We start from the raw sequence: 18,962 nt of genomic DNA, 5'->3' as shown, positions 1-18,962 counted from the left end.
ACATCCTGTTCTGTAAGAAGAATGTTTGAAAAGAAAAATAAAAAAAAAATGAACAAGATAATTTGAATGAAATTTTAACCACCGTATCAAGAGGGTGCGAAGACGTTTGAAAAGGTTTAGTTTTGAAGAAATTCATCACTTTCAGAATTATGCAACATGTTGTAAAGAAAAAAAAAAAAAAAATAATAACAAATTTTTTTCCGCTTCGTGGTATTTCTGAGTTCAATTGAATTTTGATTAATTACGCGTTTCGTTATTAATCACACAAATAAAGTACCGCATTGTGTTGTTGAACTAAACAAAAAATAAAAAATTATTTTAGAAATATATTTCACTTGTCAGAATACGCCTATTTTCAAGGTCCTCGCACACTCGCTTGAAGTGAGCATTAATTTATAAGCTGCAACAATGATAATAAAATGAAATTCATACTGCTAGTTAAAATTTGTATGCCGCATGTACGGATAAACTTCAGAATTGTTAATCAGCGATTAATCGCCGGTGCGCTGAACTGGGAATAAAATTACAAAAACTCCTGTTTCGGTTAGTTTATAGAATTTAAAGTGGAAAAGAATATGCATGAGGCATATTAATTTGGCAGCCATAGGCAGTCGCATGATTAGAACAAGAGAAAGGCAGTGTGTTATTTTCTACGTACTTATTATAATTTCTAATAAAAAGTAAAGTTCATAATCGGCGTGTATTAGTTTACAATCAGCTGTTTTTACTAGAGAAATGAAAAGAAAAAGTATCGAACTTCGGTGAGACGAAGAAAAGAAAAAAAAAAAATCGATAATAAAGATCACGGATCCTGATACAGATGTTCCGATTAATTATACATCGTTCGCCAAGAATGTAATTTGTTTGAGTATGTAACGCACGTTTCGTTTCAGCAAGTAAACTGCGAAAGAATTACGTTTATAAAGTCTACACCTTAAATGAAACTTTCCCTTCGCGAAGAGACACTCTTCGAGTGATAAAAGGACTTCATAGGGAACCCGAGGTGGATATTGGACGGCTAGATTAAGCTTCGTCTAGAATTAAAAGGATTCAGTGGCTCTGAAGTGCGCGTTGAAATTCTCTCGTAGAATGGGCTCATTTTTTGTCTACGCGGAAGATGATGAACTCTTATCAAGCTCAGACAGAGCTTAAAAAAAAAAAAAAAAAAAAAAAAAAGTTGAGAATAGTCGAGCTGAAGGCGATGGAGGGGAAAAAATGTAGGAGAGAAATTGTAAAAAAAAAAGACAATATTGTTCAGCTGCGCGAAGTGAATTCGATTAAAAACCTTTTCACGTATTCTATATTTGTCTTTCAGACTCGGTCCGTGGTTCCCCGTTCTTTGATTTGTTTATTTTCTTCGAATCAATTTACCGCTAAGTCGTCTATCTGTACATTCATAGTCCGACGTAAAATTTTATAGAATTAAAAGCTGTTTTTGGCTCTTGAGAAAAAAAAAAAAAGCAACACACACACGCGCGCGCACAAACACATGGCGTTCGAGCTGAAATAATTATGTGGGTATAATAGCGTTATGTATTTGAAAATCTCATTTCTATCAATGACAATAATAATAGTGAAGAAAAGTGCCGGTGAGTAGTGAAAATCTATACATATACATATAATATACATACATATACGTGTGTCACATACCTACAATGGCATGTAACAAATTCTCAGCTATCATATTTTATACGTGTGGTATGAATGCGTATATAGGTATAAGAATAACACGTATGGTACAGAGAAAAAGTGATACGGTGATGAAAAGAAAAAAAAAAAGATGTATACTCACATATTTAGAAATGTTAATTTATTCTCGATCTAAGATCGTTGTAGGGCGTATTTTTACAATAAAAAGAGAATTATTATAATTATATATATATATATATAGATATATATTAATATTTACCGCATATATCACCGGCTCTGGTTTTCTGTTCTCTGACTTCTCACAGTTTCTACGTGTCTCTGTCTCTCAAGTCTCTCAAGTATCTGATCAGTCTGTCTCTTTTTTGTTTCGTTTTGCATTCTTTCGCCTAACTGCAAAGAAGACAAAGGCAATTTAATCACTGCTCCGTTTGTTACAACAAAGTGTATATATATATATATGTATATCCAATCAATTATATTTTATAAAAAAAAAAATTTTTTTTCTACTCTACCAGGCAATTTTCATTCACTATTACATTTTTGTTTTTTTCTTTGTTTTTTGTACTTACTTAGCAGTTTTCATATTTGTTTCCTTTATCAAAAAAATCATTTCTCCGCCACCATCCCACATAACTTTTCGCAACGAAATTTTTTCTCATTTTTCCTTCCTTTATTTTTATACTTTTAACATTATGTAACTGCAATGTTTAATGCACGTGGACACGTGACTTGAAATCGCACGTGCAGCAGCTCTTTAGACGCAAACTCGTCAAATTGATTATCGTATGTATGTATAACGGAATCACTTATACAGCGAGCTTGAGGGAAATTTGTTAGAAACAAAGACGCGCCTTTGTTACCTAAACAATAAGACCTGAAATACGCTCAACGAAGATTTTCAAAAGGTCGCAGCAGTTTGTTCACATTACGTAGCGTATAATTGTAATTATTGTCTTTGAGTATACGAAATGAAAAGAATATATAATCTTTCACGTGTTATTATAAATTGTTCACGTTATTATAAAGTGAATGGCAGAATACTTTTATATTATTTCGATACGATACTTACCGCGTATGCATTTATCGTTCAAGACACGTTCCTCGGTTAGAAAGTGCAGTTTCAATTGTACGTTGCATCTATCGGTTCGATAAAATAACATCGACGAACTTTTTTCAAATACTTTTTTTTTGCACGTTATACGTAAAAACGGCTAAACAATACCTGATTTATATGTATAAATTATTGCGCACATTGATTTGCGAAATATTGGCAATTAGCAAATGGCAAGTTACACCGATGAAACCTGAATCATTACATTATTGGTTTAAACGAAACGTTTGTGTTTGCGAAAATATCCCGTGCTTGAATAAGTTTTTTTTTTTTTCAATCACCAAGCATCTGATACATTGTAATACTAAATGCATATTTTCTGTTTGAATATTTGTTTTCTTAGACAAGGAAACTCAATTTCACAGTAGACAAAATCAAAGAAAAAAAAAAAATCATAAGAATAAATCGAAAGGTGAAATGATTACACGAACAGAAATTATATACGTGATACCTATGCATAATAAAAACACAAAAATTAGGATAGAATAACGGATGCGAGGATAAATGGAAAGACTCAAGGGGCTATACATAATGAACAAAAAATAACAATTTTACAGGTAAACAGCATCCCGTTTATTATATATGATGTGTATGTATATATGTATATATGATATATATATATATATATATATATATATATATATATATGAATTCCGAAAATACAATCGTTAACAATTACAATTCCGATGTGGTTTGAAATTTTTTGACCGTTATTTGATTATTATTATTACTATTATCATTATTATTTTTGTTATTTCAACTATTACGTAATAACTTTTCAGAATTTAATCTTGATATGCTTACGTATTTAAATGGTGTCATAATTTGTCAATTGTTTGAATACCGAAATGGAATAATGAGTGTATTTCAAAGAGAGATAAACATGGAGAAAAAATGGAAAAAATATACATATATTCGCAAACGCATGCATAACGGAAGATAAATATGTTGATTGTATTTACAGAATTACTATTATTTGTATTATACATTTTCGTATATATTTAAATACGAATTATTACTCCGTATATTTTTTTACTTCAATTTTCAGGTAATACGGGGAATTATTATGTCAAGACATTCGATAAGTACATATGTGTACGTGTATGTATTATGTATACATACATCGGAACTTTATTTTTTGGTGCTGCCATTTTTTCGAGTTACTTGTTATGCATATTAGTTTATGCATACGTTAAAAAGTTAGGAAATTCTCGTGAGATCAACGAATAGCAGTGCAACTTGATAATTTAATCTCCAATGCCAATACTTGACGATTCCGAGGGTGAATTTTTCCTTATTCATTTATAATGAAAGTTGCAGTTTATTTCACGATTTATTTTCAATAAATTTTCGAGAAACTTTGCATAGCTTTTAACTCTAGCAATGATTTGTTAAAGATTTTATTAATATATCGATAAATGTCAATTTGGTATTAAAATCACGAAATTTAAAATGAAAGCTACGGTTGACAAAGAAGTCTTAGCAAATTTTGCAGCGTCCTATTTCTTCCTTATTTTTTTTCCTTTCTTCGCTAAGTTATATTTATAAATTTTAGCGGGTGCGTTTTAATACGTAGCGTGCTGTATAACATTGATATTTACAACGAAACCGTTAAAACGTAAAAATTAACATAATCGGGGAGTAAAGCGTAATTGACAACAATGAAAAGGAATTAACAAAATCACAAAAATAAACTGTCAGAAAACTGAGACAAAGTATATATAATATATAGATGGGAATAATAACACATAGTCAAAAGACGTGAGAAATACCTGCCTTGTTTCGGCGACGTGCTGAAATATGTGAAAACTACGCGCATAATTGTAAAAGTAAAGAAAAACGAACATGAATAAAAATAAAATATTCAATCGTTATCAACAAAATATTATGTACATAATGATTCATGGAATGTCCGAGAGAAAAAAAGCAGCTATAGTTATATATATATATATATATATATATATCAAAGATTTTAATTAAAAAATACCGAGCAAATGCCCTAAAATACTGTTTGTCATTAAATATTGGTCGATATGAATCAAATATCTGAACGTGTCATATAAATCAAATTCCGGAAAAGTCGGTATGAGTTGCATACTTATTTGTTTGTAAAATTCGTCGTAATGAATTTGATCGTTGTAATTGATATACGACATTACGGTAATTATATACAAACGACTAACATATATTCGAAAAAACAAATATATATTCATATATGTGTGTATATAGCTACAAGTGTGTGTGCATGTATAAAATGATTAAAAGAGATTTAGGCATTCAATGTAATTTGTGATTCAATTTAAAGACGTGTGAAAAAAGCTCGTAAATTCGAAATATACGCCAACGATGTGCGAGATTTCTACGAATTCTATTTATCATAAATATTAATCAATTTTCTATCATAAATCCATATTATAATACCATAATATTTCAAAATCCCATTTGATCCATATTTAGTCCACTTTAGAACTAAGTTAACAGTTGCAATGATCAACGATGCGGTCTATCGTTGATTACAAATGAATTTTGTTAGAATGTATTGTATTTAAAAATACCTAATTATAACCGAAATACTAGTTTGACGATAGTTGCGCCGAACGTGTACCAGCGTAAAATTAAATTAATCCATTTAAAATCATCTACTTATCGTAATTTGAACGGACCACCAGTCGCATCTTCATTTTCCGTCTAAACTTCTATAAAACTTGAATGCTCACATTGTCCGGAGACGCGCATTACAGAGGTGCCAAAATTTTCGTTGACGGATTATACAATTACCCGAGTGTCTACACCCGATGACGATTTACCAAACGTTAAACCACGAAGCAAATAATTACAGGCGCTTGGGGGTCGATGTATCGTTTATAATCAAATTCGTCTGAGAATTATCGATTTTTAATTGTCAAGGCACTTACATACTTTCGTTTGGTAAAACATTATCAAAATAAAGAGAGAAAAAAAAAATCGAATGTACGGACGCTAGTAAGTGCGCAAATATTAACAGCTGCCGTCTAAAAAAGTTGACAAATTTTTCCTTGACAACAAGGTGCCCGATATTAAAAGAAAAACCTGCAACGCGATATCGAGCTGAATATCATACAAGTGTGAGGAGACAATTTCAAACAGCCCTTAAAAGCTTTCGGACTTAACGAGATTGTGCTGATGTTGCAGCCCCTCGATCAAGTCCATGTGATGAGGAGGTTGAACGACGTTAATTTTTCTTTCTCTAAAATACTCCTGCCTTTGTCTGCGACTATCGGTGACCGCGATATGCGGTATGAAATATTTCTTATTATCATCATCGAGAACATGAACTATCTCGTCGTCTTGACCGCTCACCTGGGCAATGCTATCTGGAATAGGCAGCGGCTTAGCTACTCCGATACGCACTGTTCCCTTCGGCGCACCCTTCAGCGCTTGAACTGCCTGGTCCAGCGTTGCATTCTCCAGTGCAATATCGTTCACGAAGAGCAAGCGATCCCCTGGGATCAATTGCCCGTCTACTTGAGCCACACCGCCAGGCACCAGTGAACGAATTACTATCACAGTTTCGTTGGGGTTCATCGGATCCTGAAAAAACGGTGTGAAAAAAGGCACGACTGTGACAAGAATCTTCGTGAAATCCATCGAAATACGACGAAAAGCGCATCTTGCGATATATTTTTTCTTTTTTGTTCTATATTTTCATGAAATCTTTGGTAGAATTTCAGTTTCATATCAGCTGTTGCAAAGTTCCAGTCGACATTGGAATATGTGAGTAGAAGCTAATAGTGCCAACATTTTGATCCTCTGCGAGAAACTGCCAGTCGGATTGTAGAAGACGGTGGTAAAAAGTCACAATATTCGGAATTAAATTCGAGCAGAGTATGAAATTGTTCGTACCTGATAGTCCAAAATCGAAAACCCAAGGCCCCTCTCTCCTTTAATCAATTCAATAATTTGCGGTTCCGAACTCCACATGGCAAGGCCTGTCAGAGGTTCAAGAGAGCGCGATTTCATCTTGCTAAGACTTGCGTCCGTCACCGTTGCCGTGGTTGTTGTAGATGCCAAAGAGCCGTCAGATTTAGCCTTCACAAGACGATCCATTGCTGGTAATAAATTCTGCAGGGAACCGCTTAGGATGCTCTGCGATGCAGCAAAGTAACGAAAAAACGCGATGGTATTGAAAAAATTAAAAAAAAAAAAATGACAAAAAAAAAAAAGGAGAAGAAGAAGTAGAATTAACATTACAGGCATTTATCTATGTCGATTAAAAGCGTCGTGTTCGCGTTAACTTGTGTCTAACGTACTCGTGTTTGAAAAGCCGCTTGGTGCTGAGCTGTGTCAATTGGACAAAGCGGATCCTGCGAAGCGATATTTCTTCCGCAAACCATGCGAACGTGGAGAGGCAGCTCCTTAAGAACACTGACAACTTCCATATGGTTTATTCCAAGTAAACGGTATCCATTTACCTGTAAAAAGAAGAGCGGGAGCTTTATCGTTTCAGACATTCGAATCGGTTTCAGTAATCCCGAGATAAATGTTTTTTTTTTTTTTATTGTGGGGGGATGTTGGAATATAGATGAGAATTTGCAGAAAAGCCGCGAGAGCTTCAATTCGAGCAACGCGAATCACGGGTTAAATTATGAATCGGAAACTTCCAAGCTCCTTCAATCTGGATATGAAACAAACACGGATCAGCTTGTTAGCGCACCTCAAGAAGCTCGTCCCCGCTCCTCAGGCATCCGTTTTGTCCGACGGGTCCTTCGGGAAGTATGGATCTAATGTAGTGATGGGGTCGCACTTCTTGGCCGTCTTCAACGTCGACCGTACCTTCCAAACTGATACCCAAACCGCTACCTTCGGCAAATTTTTTTAGCTGCGCTACCTGTCGTAACACGAATAAAAATGTATAGTCGAGCAGATACGATGTATTTGAAAATATAATAACAGTAGCGAAATTCAGCGACGAGAAGAGAGTCGCTACGGATGTGTTGTCCTCGGAGTTGTTAACGTGACACTGAAAAATGGGACGAAAAATTTTCATACAAAAGCGTGGTCTCATTTCAATGAAACGTAGGTACCGTTCTCTATTGTTCTCAGTCCTTCACGATTAAATCAGGTTTTCCTACCGGGCGACAAGGTTCGGTAAACAGGTATTCGGCATCGGTCATTTCGAGTGTCACTTTTGCCAAGAGTGGTGGGGGAGGAAATCTGTGCTGGATATTAATTTTTGCCCCATTTACTCACGATAATCTCAGTATCGGGACCAACGATCTTCTGCCATTTGGACTTTATCGAAGCTCTTATCTGCGGGGTCAGCTCGGCGGACGGATCGCTGAGCAGCGCTTCAACGTTCGAAGCTTCGTCTCTTAATCCGACGGAATCGTCGCGTTCCCTTTCCTGCATCACTGAGCTATCGACAGTCGTGTGCGATTCACCCTCCGGCTCGATTTCCGTCGTTGTTTCCCCGTCCTGAACAGAATGGAAGAAAATGTTCGACATTAATATCGTCACTTTACTTTGTTCGATATGTTCGACAAACGATTGAAAGGATACCGAGGGGCTAACCACTTTGGAAATCTCGTTTACGTTTTTCACGAAATCGTATGAGGTCATAAAAATTTCTTCGACGTTCTTGAAATCATGTGAAATATCATGTAATCGTTGAAATTTTAAAATCACAAAAAAAAAACATTATAAAGTTACAAAAAACCCCGTGAAATCTCGCGAAATCCTCTGAAATCTCAGTAAATCCTTGAAATTCCGAAATCCGCTGTGCAGAAAAACCGACGATAAGTGGTTGAACCCCTCCAAGAAAAAAAAAAAAAAAAATTGTTTCCCCGCTCACCGCGCTGATTGGAAAGCTTGGCAGGCTGGCTATGGACGGTGATCCGGGTTGCTGAGGGCCTTGTTCGCTGGCAGCGATGGCTTGTTGAAGCGTTTCATATTTGGGGCCGCGAAGGTACCTTTCCAGGCACAAAGTGACGCTCTGCCCGGTGCTGCGGAGAACTTCGACAGCTTCGTGATTCGAGTATCCCTGAAGAGAATGGCCGTCGACTTCGACTATCCGGTCGTTTATTTGTATCTTATTGCTGAGATCCGCGGCGCTTCCCTCGCTTATGCTCTTGACGAAAATTCCCGACAGTTCCTCTGCGCGCAGGATAACATTACAGAATGTTACAGAATGTCAACAAATCAGCGAAGGAGCGAAGCACGGAAATTGGTCAGTGAAGGTTCCGGTTACTTTCCATCCCAATTACACAAACCTTTCTCGCACACGTATCCCGCTATTGTGATACCCAGGCCGTAAATGTCCTTTTTAAGCTCTACGGTGAATCGCTCCATTTCCGGAAGACTGCCGACGTCCAGCGGGTCCATCGAGATGACTGGCAAATTGGGCATTTGGCCGCCGGGAGTCGTCGCGATAACAGGAACAGCACTGACGGGAACGGGATTACGCACAACGTCCATAATGAGTCCTGGGCGTGCCTGGAAACAGTTTTCACACTCGCGTCAGTCGATCTAGCCTTGAAATTAACGACTATTGCCAAAAGAATTCTCCAAACATTTCTTCGTATTCTTTGTCTCATAATTTTCTATTCAATTGCGTGCGGGAGTAGAAAGAATCTACGTCGACATTATTGTTCGTAACAAGAAATTACTGCCATTAATGTCGTATTTATTTATTCGTTAGTTTTTTACATACGTGCATCTCGTTCTCTGGTTCCTGAGAGTACATGTAACCGTTATCGTAATTGTTTTCACCCGAAGGACCGTTTCGGTTGCAAGATTCCGGCACGCTGTGCACGAGGTGTCTTTCCAGTTCGTCCGGATCGCCCAAGATTCTTGTTGGAACGATCGGAGCATGGCTTCCAAGTGCCTGATATGTAAAAGAGAAGCGAGAAAAAGATAAGAAACGTGTTTATAAGATTAGTTCCGAATTCGAGTTATTGAATTCGTATTTATGGTTGGTTGTTTTTTCGATATTTTTCGATATTTTTCAAAAATTTCCCGCACACGTAAAACCACCGTGAAATTATCCGCGTAAATTAATAAGGTGGGTGACTGTTGAACAAATACAAACAAAATGTAAACGAAATTAAAACTTCGTTAAACGGAACTGATTCATCGCTAATGAAATATAATAAAAAGTTGTACAATAAATATACATACATATACATGTATACGTACATATGTATATATAGATCTATAGGTGTGTGTATGTACGACGTATTTAGTGGCTACGCTGCAAGCTTGATAAAAAAAAACATCTCAGTGTTTATTCGTCCGAGCTTTTGTACCTGGATTTTCGAACATTTCTTCAGGTTTCTTTATACTTTCACTTTAATAAGATGTTTTGTTGGTTTGTTTGTTCGTTTTTTTTTTTTGTTTTTTTTTTTAAATTTATTTATTACTCTCGAAAATATAATTCTTGGGACTTGATATCGATATTTCAATTACCTGGTAATCCGGAGACGTCGGTTCGACGGGACGAGCGACGACGAGGCGAACGTGAGTCCCGGATTGACGAAGGACAGCAGCGACCTGCTCGCTCCCCATTCCCCGAAGATTGACATCGCCGATTTGCAGGATGTGATCTCCGCTCTGAAGTCTGTTATCCTGCGGCGCGTGACGGGGAAATCGATACGTTGTGAATAAGGAAATAGAAAAAAGAACGTAGCATGAAATAAATATATAAAATCAGAGAAGACGACGAATAATTATACGGTATGTAACAGCTATGCTGTAGAGGTGAAGAAAACTGGAAGCAAAGAAATAAGATGACGCGAGAGGAGGGAAGGAGATGAATCAGCCTCGAGACGAAACGATTAGGAGATAGGAAAAGTGATGCAGGTGATTTCTTAGCGCCTTTTATTCTTAAAAGAGAGACTCGACCTGCAGTCTCTATTTTATGTACGGAAAAGACTCGTCGATATTAGAGCTTACTGATCGATAGCTTTTACTCTTAGTCAAAGCAGACACTGCACTGCGGTACGCGTAATAAAATACTACTGCAATAGCTGTCGCTTGTACTTTAATCGTACAGATGTCAGCTTTCTAATGCATAAATATCACGTTTTACTCGTTTTCTTTTCGATCTGATCAATTTTTCTTTTTTTTCTCGTTTCCAAATATAATATACAAACAAGATGGCAGAAATTGTTATCAAATTCACGTACGGTGGGTGCGAGGTGTATAATTAGGTATAAAACTAGATGTGTAAGAATCGAATGAAAGGGAGTATAATAATAGAACAATCCGCGGTTCTCGGATGAGGTTTTATACCCGGAGTTCTGCGCGTATAACGAGCGAATTTTCATCCCGTATCACATTGTAACGACTTGCATGTGTGCGATTGTTGGCAAAATAGTCGTGCATACGTGCGTAGAACCTCGGACAATGCAAATGGATTCATTCATCACCGGGGCACAAAGACGAGGGAATGAGAGGAGAGAACATTAACGTGTGCCTGTAATTTCATTCAGAAGGCCGGTTATGCCGCCCCAGTTTTTCACCCGAGAATATCTCCCGTAGGTATCGCAAATTCAGGTCCGACCTCTCTCTCTCTCTCTCTCTCTCTCTCTCGCCTCTCTTTTTCCCTTCTTTCGCACTTCCGTTTGCTTCGTTACGCGGATATTTTATTAGAAAAAAAATCTCATCACGCAGATATTTCACGAAGAAAGGAGAGAAAAAACGTGAAATTTTATTTGCCACCGATGAGGGACGGCGTTTATTTTCATTTCAATTGTTATTATTATTATTATTATTATTGTTTTTTGTTTTTGTTTCTACCCTGGATCGAAATATCGTGCGGGATTAAAAGTTGAAATAAAACGTAAGATATTTCGCGATTATGCCGCATTCGTACGTTTTTTCCTGTGAATTATTTGCAACCTTTTTTTCTGTTCTCTGTTCCATTTTTTTTTTTTTTTTGTCCCCGCGAACGCGCTAATATAAAACAGACTTACGCGATCGGCAACTCCGCCCGGAAGTATCGTCTTGACGACGACGCCTGTGCTCCGTCCGCCAATGATTCCGAATCCAAGACCGCTTCCATCGTTGATCAAATTGATCACTTCAACTTGTGCCCACTCCGTATTCAGCTGAAAAGAAATTTGAAAAAGCAAAATCGATGAGTAAATGAAAAACGAACAGTTTCTCGTTGTTTTTGGTCTGTGGTAAGACTGTCATAATTCGCACAAACACTTGTCTAACCACCGAAAGTAATTTTTTTGAATTACAAAATTCGTTACAATATCCAGTACAATTTTACGATCGTCTTTCAACGTTCATAATTTTTTGTGAATATTACCAAACGCCCGAATTACACAGAGTTTCGGATATAACGGAAAAAAGAATGACGATGATTTTTATAAAAACTTTTGAACCGTCTTTAATAAATTACTGTTACAATCGTCGTCGCGGTTTTTGAAAAATCGATGGAACAATATTGAAGCGTTGAGACGGCGTGAAAATAACGGACGTAAAATGAAAGAAATAAAATTTTGATTTGGAATTGGAACAGCTGCCGGGCAGCAATATCCGGGTATATGTATAGATAGTACATATGTATAAAAGGTACATGGTATATACAGTATGTACGTATCGGTAGGAATGGACCGCGATCCGCTGTAATCTAGACGGCAATTTAGCATTTTCAGAGTTTCGCGACATAGAATCTATTGGCGAAATACGCTGCAGTGTGTGAATTCAAGTATCCGCAATATGAAACTGATACGGCTGCCGTCGAGTTTCTGTGGCTTCATATTTCGATTCGTGAAAAATTTCCTCACATTTTTTTCTCGTTAATAAGTATCTTCATACATTTCGCATTTTCGCCTTTAATTACCATCCAGGGTTCGTACGCTTTTTAGAAATCGGAAATTCCCTGACTTTTACCCAGGTATTTCAGCCTGAAAATAATATCTCTTTTTCAATAACTTTCCAAGAAACGTAACGCTGATTAATGAAATTTCCTTTCACTATTAATACCTTTGATATTACCTGATAACTATCCTCACCGTTTGACTATCGATTTACAAACAATAGCCTGCGATTTTCCGTTCGAAAGAAAAAACCAAAGAAGGTTTGGTATTAAGTAATATTATACATGAAATATATGAAATTATACGATGGAACAAAATTTTGAGTGCAATCTTTTTTTTTTCTCAAGATCGATAACAGTTTGTATAAAAACGAGAGTTTATTTCTTCGTCGGACTAAAAAACCAGTCTTTTTTTTTAAATTCCCCGACTGTTTTCTCGATTTTCCAAGTTTTCTCTGTTATCGTAAACATATACTGAGCTCGAGTATAAAATCATCGTAGAATTCATCTTATTGTTAACAATTGTTATAATACTGCAGTGGGAAACGTATTACATCGCGTTATTGTATATTTGAATACATAACGTGCAATGAATATACATGACAATGACAGGGATGAAAAAGTTTTTACGAAATATACGAAATAATTGGCCACGCTGACTTTAGGCGATAAAATTTGAGCCTCGTTTTACAGAAATTTTCCACAACTTTCTACCCTCCCATTACACCGACGCTTTAGCATTAGGTAGTAAATTTGGCAACGAATCGCGCGAGTACGAGCAAAGCTTCCGAAAAGCAATTAGCGTTTCATTAATTATCTTCAAAGGACAGTTTTATGTATAATGTATGTATGTACGTACGTATGTACATGTGTTGTATCCTTTTTGTTCTTCGCCGAGAAGCCTTTGATTTTCAACGTTTCTCTCTGATGTATAAAATACCCTGCACATAGAGTGAAGCCAAGCGAACGAACGAGGGTAGCAAAATTTTTGTATAATGTATGTTATAATAGGCATATTTTTCATCTTACTCTCTTTTGAATAACGCTTAAATTTTTACGCTTATTATTTTATCATTTTCAGTCCCTCGTTGGAACGTCGAGCGGCAGCCCGATTAAAGACATTCGTAATTTATTTATACGCGGGGAAAACTCGGCCCTATCGCAGGAATAGAAATGTAGGGTTACGAGATACGTTTGTGAATAATCTCAACGTACAGAATAACCCGAATAATACATATTTTCACGTGCAGCTTGGTATAAATATAAAATATTACGAAATTAATAAATTTCTAATGTTACGTAGAGAACGAAAAGCAAAAAAAAAAAAAAAAAAAGAAGATAAATAAAATAATGATAGATAAATGATGGAAAATTTGTTACACGGTAAAGAGTTCGTACAATTTCTGTCTGTGCGATAAACGCGGTGAAAATTAGAAGAAAATAGAATAAATATTTCCTGCTAAGCTAGACAAGCTTTGCATCTACGTAATAACGGTCTATTTTGCTTTCCTAAATCGTCTAATGGTCCACTATAAAATAAAAACTTACAAAACACAGTAAATTAGCTGTATTTAAAGAAAAAAATTATATAAGTAGAATACGCTTCGTATTACACGTACATAGACGCGAATCGATTTTACGCGAACGTATCGTCGTGTAAATTTATATTGATCCAATTCCCTCGAGGCGAATTAAACAAATAGGTATTGAATAAACACGAGCGAATTGAGAATGTGAGGTGTAGAAAAGATCAAAAAATATCTGACCATTCTTAGAAAAAGATTTGATGTATTATACAATTTGCAAACCCGATAAAATTTACATACGTATAGTTCCTTCCGATAAGAAATAGAAGAAAGAAAAAAAACACATGTTTTGTTCGTGAATCATCTTTAGCAGTAGCTTACGAATGTTTTAATTGGTCTTTGTGAATATATACAAAATTAAACACAGATCGTAATGATAGACAAAATTTCTTTTACAGACACGATGATCGAATCGGCCTGTTCGAAAATCGACGAGACGTGCGAAGCTGGTAGCTGATATAGGCTAAAGATGCAATGATCAGTTCTTGACGAGGTGAATTATCCGCTAAATGTAGCATAGATTGCCTTAACGACGAAGCTCTTAGCCGAGGCGAAAAGGGAGGCGATAGAATCGGGGAAATAATGGAGAAGCCAAGGCGAGAGAGCAGCGCCGATACACAAAGCCCAATTAATTAAGGCGGGGTAATTTACGGCGACGTTCTTCATATGGATATGAATTTCTACGCTCTGTCTGTATGTATTTTTACGTGTATTGTATCGCGGCAAAAGATTCAAGAAAGGTGAAATGAAAATGTCTCACCCCGGGGGGGGTGAAATTGGTTTTATTGCTGTTTAGATTAAAAGAATGAGAAAATATTGCTGATTATACACGTCAAGTTGTAGCTGATTGAAAATAAGAGACAAGAATGGATTATATTTCATATTTTTCTTATATTGAGTTGTAGGTGAAAAAATTTAATGCGACATTTAATGAAATTTACGAAAAAACAAATCATCATTTTGCTATAATCAAGACTGTATCGGTGTAAGATATAATTGCGTTGTTATATCCTTACAGACAGTTATTCTTATTTTCAATTTTTCTACGCATAGGTTTATTTTAAACATCCTTCGACAGATAAGATAATATATTTTCTTGTTCTGGTTTTTATACGAAGCAAATATCCCTGGCAGAAATGAAATTGTGATCTCTTTCATCTCCCCCACGTTTCACCCGAGAAATTATTTTCCTGTAATAATTGAAAAACAAGAGAATATAACACAGCACGAAACAGCAGAGCCCATATTGCGCAGTTCAGATTTACCAATTTTCCGCAAATTCTCGAGGCATAAAAGCGCTCGCGGTTTTTACAGCTCGGAGTAAGACGGCACCGCCTCCGGTTTAAAGCTTACCAATAATTGTTCAATCCGTGAACGGTTGATTTGTTCGACCGGTTTTTCCGCTCGCGGAAATTCTCGAGCTGTTCGCTGGATAAGAAAATGTCTGTAGAAGAGAAGCGCGCTGGGGGTTATTGATTTTAGATTCGATAGGTATAGGCTGGCAGCCTAGGGTCTTACAGAGCGAAGGATTTTCGTCTGACCCAGTAAACACGTATAGAGATCAAACAATGGCAGTATGTAGTAGGAAATGGCGAACGCGAATTCGACCGAGACGAATTTTGATGCAAAAGGTGGAGATATTCCGAAATGAAGTTGAAGTTCCGAATTTGAAAAGTTTCGAAAACGCTTAATTCCGAATTATTTGGCGGCGAAACTTGAAGTAAAGAAGTCGAACTTTGAAGAAACAACAAAGTTTCGAATGCTCGGAAATCCGACGGAACAAAGTTCCCGAAAAGTAAAATTCCAATGATTAAAATATACTCAAATCTTCGATCGTTGAGAATTTTTAATTTTCTCATTTTCCCACTTTTCGAACTTTGACCTGTCAAAGTTGCGCCCTTTCGGTATATTTTGACTTGATGTTTGTTTACCGAGAATAGCGCAGCTGTATCCATCTATCTTTTCACAAGTTTACGGATTTTCCGAACCAACGAACCGCGTGCCCTGAAACGAAAAGTGTAACAACTCCCGTCCGTAACTTGAAATTTCTCCGTATTATACACCAAGTTTTGAGTACGATAATTAATCCGACGGTTGAGCACGCGAAATATGAACCGACTGTAACTCTGCGGGGCAAATATAATAGCAATCTAATTCTGCCTCGCTGCAGTTCAAACTTATGCCAAATAATTTGCCAGCGGATCATGTTTAGGGAAATAGTAAAACTAAAAACTACAAGATTCATGTTCATGCTCTGTGGGGAGATAACAAAAAAAAAATAAAAATAAATAAATAAATGAACAAAATTATTCTAATCAGGATCGAAGTGTTCGTGTATGCAAATCGCGAAATTTTTCAAAACTGAGCGCTAATTGTAACGTGAAAAAATAATAATAGCCGAGGTTAGAGTGGTGTCATAAATTGAATGGGAATTTATTCTGAGTTGATGCTTAATAGAGGCAAAAATAAAAAAAAAAGAAAACTCTGTCAATTGTTATGAAAACTGATCTCGGACCTGGAGAAGAAGAATGAAAAGAACTTGAGAAAATAATCGATGAAAAAGCTGAGCTTCCGAAGGAGGCTTGACCTTTATAGATGTACTCTTCTTGAGATTCCACAGGGTCAGATTTTACACCAGATTTAGAAATTAACCGACAGGCTGGAACATTTTTTCTGCAATTCGTCGATTAACCGAGAATTCAACATCATTGCTGCCATAAGTTTAAAAAATCGGTACTGCGCTGTTTTTTTAAAATTCTGTAAACCATGTTAGAATAAATCTTAGCGGTCCGCTCTCTGGGATAGAAATAAAAACGCGAAAAAAGCGCCAAATTCACGTTTCGTACCCGGCTACGAATTATCTGCAGAAACACAAATTTCAAAGGGGTAGAAAATTATTGTTAATCCTATTGTTGAAAGAGATGTAAAAAAAAAAAAAAAAAAAAAAAAAAAAAAAACTGTTGCAAAAACCCGTTAAATCTAAATTAAAAATTTATCAAACGCAAACGATAAAAATTATAAGCAGACAATAAATTAGCTTGACGGAAAAATTCTCGTTATACGAGCAACGAATAAGTTGAAATGCGAATCGGGGTGAAAAATGTTTGATAGATAAAAATAATTATTACATGCCGTACGTGTGAAAGAAAATTCGTGAAAACAGGGGAAAGTATAAGATAGTAGTAAATCATAAGGACACTGTGTTGAAAAGGAATGAGAAAAAGTTGGGTCGGAATATAAACCGTTGAGAATGTTCTTTCATAACTCTTTTTCCCCTGGCTCGTTATCCTCCTTATATACCCTCCAACATTCTTCGCATCACCCCGAGCTTTTCTCGTTCGCATTTCTTTTATTGTATTTTCCCTTCTTTCAACTCGTATCTCCGCAAACCAAACAAACACACCCGTAAATTGCGTGCATCAGCCGTACCACGTGACCTGGAAGGTTCGAGTTACCACCTGACTATTACCACGCGTAGAACAAGTTGGGAGGTAAAAATCGATGTGTAGGTACTTCTAACCTACTGGCATGAGAATAATATGGAGAAGAGTAGATGAGGGTTAAAGCAGGCTGCGATCCGCCGACACGCAACGCCGTTTGACGGTGGGTGAATTTTCTCTCCATTTCCAAAGTTGGAAACAAAGGTGCGATGAGAAAAATTTAGTGAAAAATTATAAATTAGTTGAGTAATTGAATGAAATTTCAATTTGAGTTTTGTTTGAGAATTTTTCACGAATCGTTACGCCGGAGTGTATAAAAACAGTTTTGCGTGAGTAGAAACGGTATAACTGTACAATTATTTGATATTTCTGGAACATTTTTTACACCATTTCCAGAACAATTAAAATCGTACGAAAATCACCAGAGTTAATTCAATTTAAACGTGATAATCACAAAATTTTTCTTAAATTGTTGTTACATTATCTAGTGTTATTAGAATTTCCTTAGATTCATTTCGATTACAAAATACATAACAGGGCATGTAATTGGTTTACATATATTAACCGTCATCGGCAGGATTTCAACCCATTGCTCAAGATTTTTAAAACGGTTATTTCTCTTCTTTTCTGACTTTTGTTTCAGACTGTAGGTCCTATTAAATCTTAAGATTCGGTGGTCGAGACAAGGCAAATATGCTCGACCCTTCGGCCTGCGACCTTAATTATCGTTGCCCTGGCCTGACCGAGGGTACAAGGTATAATAATTTGTGTAGGTACCGGATGAAACAAACCGCGGTTAGACGGATATTTCCTTCCTTCGTCCAACTGTTGTGGAATATGTACGTGCGGGGGGTTCGTCTACCAACACGCGTGTAATATACAACCCGCCTTTCGTTGTAAACGGATTAATAATACATGTAACGTGGTAGGAATTGTTGAAATGATGTATTATATCTGTTTGTAGAAACCGAGTGAGAACGGAAGAGAGAGAGAGACAGAGAGAGAGGAAATTGGTCGCACGAGCTTTATGCGTTTCTTTGACAAATAAAACCAGCGGCATTTTAATAACGCGACCTTTTAACCGTTGTTATTTGAATACATTATGCGTAAATGAATGCATGATGTATGCACGGTATCAGGTATACCGAAAAACCCTTCGTGAAAAATATGATCTGAACCTCGGAATTAACATGCTGCCCGGAATATAATTAAACACACCTAAATGAAATCTGAGGAGCGACACACGTAGGACTTTATAATTATTCCAGGTTTTCTGACTTGAATTTTTTTTTTTTTTTAGCCACTCTCAAGCAAATGCTTGTATTGAAAGTGTTGAATATTTTTGTCAACGTAATTGTAATATTATC

The 18,962-nt window shown here is 36.4% G+C and overlaps 1 protein-coding gene across 5 annotated transcripts in view; it reads right to left on the bottom strand.

The window, feature by feature from the left end:
• Positions 1–18,962, bottom strand: part of LOC124220413 (multiple PDZ domain protein) — a 168,912-nt gene that overhangs the window by 88,606 nt on the left and 61,344 nt on the right. For all 5 annotated transcript variants that reach the window (XM_069136673.1, XM_069136676.1, XM_069136674.1 and 2 more), the window contains exons 8-17: positions 11,713–11,847; positions 10,205–10,363; positions 9,450–9,623; positions 9,010–9,232; positions 8,592–8,893; positions 7,991–8,215; positions 7,455–7,628; positions 7,051–7,212; positions 6,644–6,886; positions 6,101–6,331 (exon numbers count right to left, since the gene is read on the bottom strand). In XM_069136673.1, the coding sequence (XP_068992774.1) occupies positions 6,101–6,331; positions 6,644–6,886; positions 7,051–7,212; positions 7,455–7,628; positions 7,991–8,215; positions 8,592–8,893; positions 9,010–9,232; positions 9,450–9,623; positions 10,205–10,363; positions 11,713–11,847 (2,028 nt within the window). The remainder of the gene's footprint in view (positions 1–6,100; positions 6,332–6,643; positions 6,887–7,050; positions 7,213–7,454; positions 7,629–7,990; positions 8,216–8,591; positions 8,894–9,009; positions 9,233–9,449; positions 9,624–10,204; positions 10,364–11,712; positions 11,848–18,962) is intronic.

Source organism: Neodiprion pinetum, chromosome 5 (genome assembly GCF_021155775.2).
Source record: "Neodiprion pinetum isolate iyNeoPine1 chromosome 5, iyNeoPine1.2, whole genome shotgun sequence".
Lineage (NCBI taxonomy): Eukaryota > Metazoa > Arthropoda > Insecta > Hymenoptera > Diprionidae > Neodiprion > Neodiprion pinetum.
This window is presented reverse-complemented; position numbering and strand designations above follow the sequence as displayed.